General features: G+C 52.9%; 1 protein-coding gene across 1 annotated transcript; it reads right to left on the reverse strand.

Annotated features, from left to right (window-relative positions):
- Positions 1 to 929: 929 nt before the first annotated feature.
- LOC125532381 (putative E3 ubiquitin-protein ligase SINA-like 6) lies at positions 930 to 3267 on the reverse strand. Its single transcript, XM_087523123.1, has 3 exons — positions 3184 to 3267; positions 2535 to 3101; positions 930 to 1028 (listed from the first exon to the last, which is right to left on the reverse strand). The coding sequence occupies exons 1-3, from the start codon at positions 3265 to 3267 to the stop codon at positions 930 to 932; spliced, it is 750 nt and encodes a 249-aa protein (XP_087379249.1).
- Positions 3268 to 3501: the final 234 nt, after the last annotated feature.

Below are 3501 nucleotides of genomic sequence, written 5' to 3' on the forward strand. Positions count from 1 at the left end.
CAGTGTATCATACCTAACCCTGACGGCAGGGGACAAGGGCATTAAATGCCTGTCTGCATCGCCTAGACGGTGCAGAAAGGGACCGCCAGGGACGCCATTGCTTGCCACGATGGCAATCTTGTCAGCGCCGCTTGCCACCGTGTACCTCTGGCTGCATAGCCTCCCGCCACGTATGCCTGGAAGAGTCCCAGAGCGACACGTTAGTGGATGTGCTGGAGCGCAGGTACAGAGTGGAAGCTTGCCACGGCAAGCGCCTTGCCGCTGTCATTGTCTTGTTGCGTTCGGGAGCTTGTCGCTCACTGGGCCTTACCGGGACGCATGGTGCGTTGCGGCAAGTTCCTTGAGATGCCTCAGTTGGCCTTCCCGGCAAGCTCGTCTTGCCGGGGTCTTGCTCTTCCCGGCAAGCTCCTCTTGCCGGGTTCTTGTCTCCTTGGCTTGGATACTTTGTTCTTGAATGGCTCCAAAGGAACCACGGAGGACCTTGGCGATTACCTGGCAAGCCTTGCCGCGGGACGCTGCGACTGCCCGTGCACAAGTTCGGGATACTAGGGTACCCCTACGCTAGTACACCGACATATGAAAGCACAGATATTGATGTAAGATCCGACGGACCTATATAGCATCTACTGCGACTTATAGCAAGACTGATGAATATATAAGGACGATTAATTTTTTGTTTGATCAAAGAAGGGCTTGTCCCTTCCGATTTTCATTACTGAAAACCACCAGAATTCACGAGAAGTTTAGCACAACTCCATCCTAACACGAAGGACTAAAAGCTACCAGATTGAAATCGCAACATCCCAAGAGGCCAACAAAGGCCAAACATCCCCGCTAGAACCCAACATTACAACCGATGACACAATCCACATCCTAAACCGATTATTACATCAAAAGAAACGAGGAAACTGAAGGAAGCCGGGCAGCAACTAGAAGAACAGCAATGCCAGGGTCGCCACAGCAAGAGTTTTCTTCATCGCAGCCTCGCAACATTGATCTTCCACAAAAAGATAAGGACGATTAATTGTCTTACATAATTAGAAAGATAATTGAAAAATCCACATGCGGCTACGCCCGAAATACACAAGGGCAAAAGAAGAAGGAAGACAAGGATCTGGCTCGCTGATCTCTACTTTCTTGATGCGTTGCTGCAGGCCGCGGGAACTAGTCTCCGCGGCGAGCGGCGATGAGCTCTTTCGTGTCCTCAAGACGCTGCTTGAGAACATCCACGGATTCCTCCACCAGCCTTTGGCACTCGTTGCGGACCATGTCATTCTCGTCCATAAGTTTCTTGACGATGACGCTGGTCCTCTTCAACAAGGCACTGGTCTCCTCTTGCTGGTCAGCACTTCGCACAATCTTCTCCCCCAACAGGTCGCGCTCGGCTCGGAGCCTCTCATTGACCTCCCTTAGTGCGCCGATAGCTTGTTCAAACAAGGCTTTCATGTCGTCCTGCAACCTCGCAAAACGGGAGATCTGATCCATCTGGCCATGGACGATCGCATGCATGCGCCTGTAATAGTCGTCGCCTGCACGCGAGAAATTTTCCCAGGCCGCCGCGGCGTGGTGGGACATCTCTGCCGCATTCGTGGCGCAGTGGGACATCTCTGCTGCTTCTGCGGCGCGGCTGGACCAGTCTGCTGCATCGACGGCGCGACCGGACCTCCGTGCTGCTTCAGCGGCGCGGCGGGACCTCTGTGCTGCTACTTCCACGCGGCGGGACATGTCGGCTGCTCTCGCAGTGAGGCGGGAGTTCTCTCGTGCTTCCGCTTCCATGCTCGCCTCTCCCTGGTGGCAATCTCTCGACCCAGAACTCACGCTGGCCATGGCAGACGCAAGGGAAGGATGCTGAATGGCTTGTTTGTTTTTGTGGATGAGGAGTTGAGGAGGAATGCGCAGTCATCTTGGCATACTAGTATTTATAACCGAGTACTAATACCCTCCTAAGTGGGAAACCATTTAGGTTGTGATCGGTGTGAACAGGTTTGCAATTCAATATAGCATGGAGTAATTTGGAATGTGACGAGACGCAAGCTCAAAATTTATTGACGGTTCAAGTTTTGAAGTGCGGCACTATTCCCGGATGGAGTACTTCTTTTTCTACTCTCTCCTTTCTGGTTTTATAGGGCTTATCTCAAAATTTTAGTTTTTCCATTTTATAAGGCTCAATTTGGTTGTTCCCCAACACATGTTCAGATTCCAAGGTGCATTAAATCATTGCATGCAAGTATTAAGAGAAAATTGACCAATGCATGTACTTTATGCATGCATGCATTGCAATTAATGCATTGATAAACATAATTTTTTATCGCCACCAAAACCCACCATTTCTTAAGCTAAAGTAGACCAAGGTAATCCCTATATTAGCATATTACTAAGATAAACAGAAGGCACTGTAGAAACATTTAGGACGTGAGCTTGTCAATCTGAATGTGGAGGGACACAAACTTAGCCCCGGCCAGCAGCTTGGGAGGAACTGTCAAGAAGGTCAGCTCCTGCACGTCGACGTCGCCGGGATCCTTGCTGCTTGTCACCTCCATTTCCACCTTGACGGCGTCGGTCGTGCCTTTGGGCTCCCCCGGTAGGCCGTTCGCCCACAGCTTGGCCACGTAGTGCGGCAGTGGGGACGCCCCCGCTTTGATGCAGACGACCGACACGACGGTAGGCGCGCCGATGTCAAGCACGCCGCCGACCAAGAAAAACGTGCGGCGGTCCTCCTCCGCGAACAGCAAGAGCCGTGGCTCTGACAGTGGCACTTGCAGCTGGAGCACCTTGCCGTACTGGATCATGTGCACGTGCATGGGATGCGCGGTGCTGATGTGGTGGTAGAGCACCAGCGGCGGGCCTTCGTAGCCGCAGACGGGCACGGGGCATTTGCAGGGCGCGAGCGGACACACGCTCTGGTGATCGGCGAGCTTGTGGTAAGTGACGTAGAGCCCACAGCCTTCGTGCGGGCACTCCACCCTCACCGACGAAAGGACGGAGTCCACCGCCGTGTTCCGCACGTCGAAGCCACCGCCGCGCTCGCACTTCTGGCACTGCCGCTGGTTCCCGGGGCACTCGACGCGGCAGTCCGCGCAGGCCAGGTGCCCTCCCTTGCACTACAGAAATCAATCGAACAGCACATCAATCAAGAAACCTACACCTTGCTCAATCAGCCGAACATACGAGGTGTATTCGAACCTCATACACCCGAGTCGTCAAGGGGCGGAGGCACAAGGGGCAGTGGAGCACGGTGAGGTCCATCGAGACCTTAGAGAGCTCCATCGTCGGGTCCTATTCGGTCTGCATGATCTCGCCCTCCTCGTGCACAACCATCTCTCGACTTGGGCCGGGGTATTACAAAGCTTTACCGTCACATATTTTATACTACTTCAAGGTGCATTAAATCAACACATGCAAGTATCAGAAGGAGAGTCATGGCATGCATGCATGCGTTGTAACTAATGCATCGGTAAACGCAAATTATTGAAATATATCGAGTGCAGTGCTTTGATGTGT

Source organism: Triticum urartu, chromosome 5A (assembly GCF_056163025.1).
Source record: "Triticum urartu cultivar PI428250 chromosome 5A, HENAU_Tu73, whole genome shotgun sequence".
NCBI lineage: Eukaryota > Viridiplantae > Streptophyta > Magnoliopsida > Poales > Poaceae > Triticum > Triticum urartu.

Bases quoted from the DNA above. Each gene is read 5' to 3' on its own strand.
- LOC125532381 (XM_087523123.1), bottom strand. From the start codon at position 3,267: ATGGAGCTCTCTAAGGTCTCGATGGACCTCACCGTGCTCCACTGCCCC. The intron at 3,102-3,183 runs GTTCGAATACAC...TGATTTCTGTAG, and splicing joins TGACGACTCGGGTGTATGAG to TGCAAGGGAGGGCACCTGGC. The intron at 1,029-2,534 runs GTGACAAGCAGC...TAATTATGTAAG, and splicing joins CCGTCAAGGTGGAAATGGAG to ACAATTAATCGTCCTTATCT.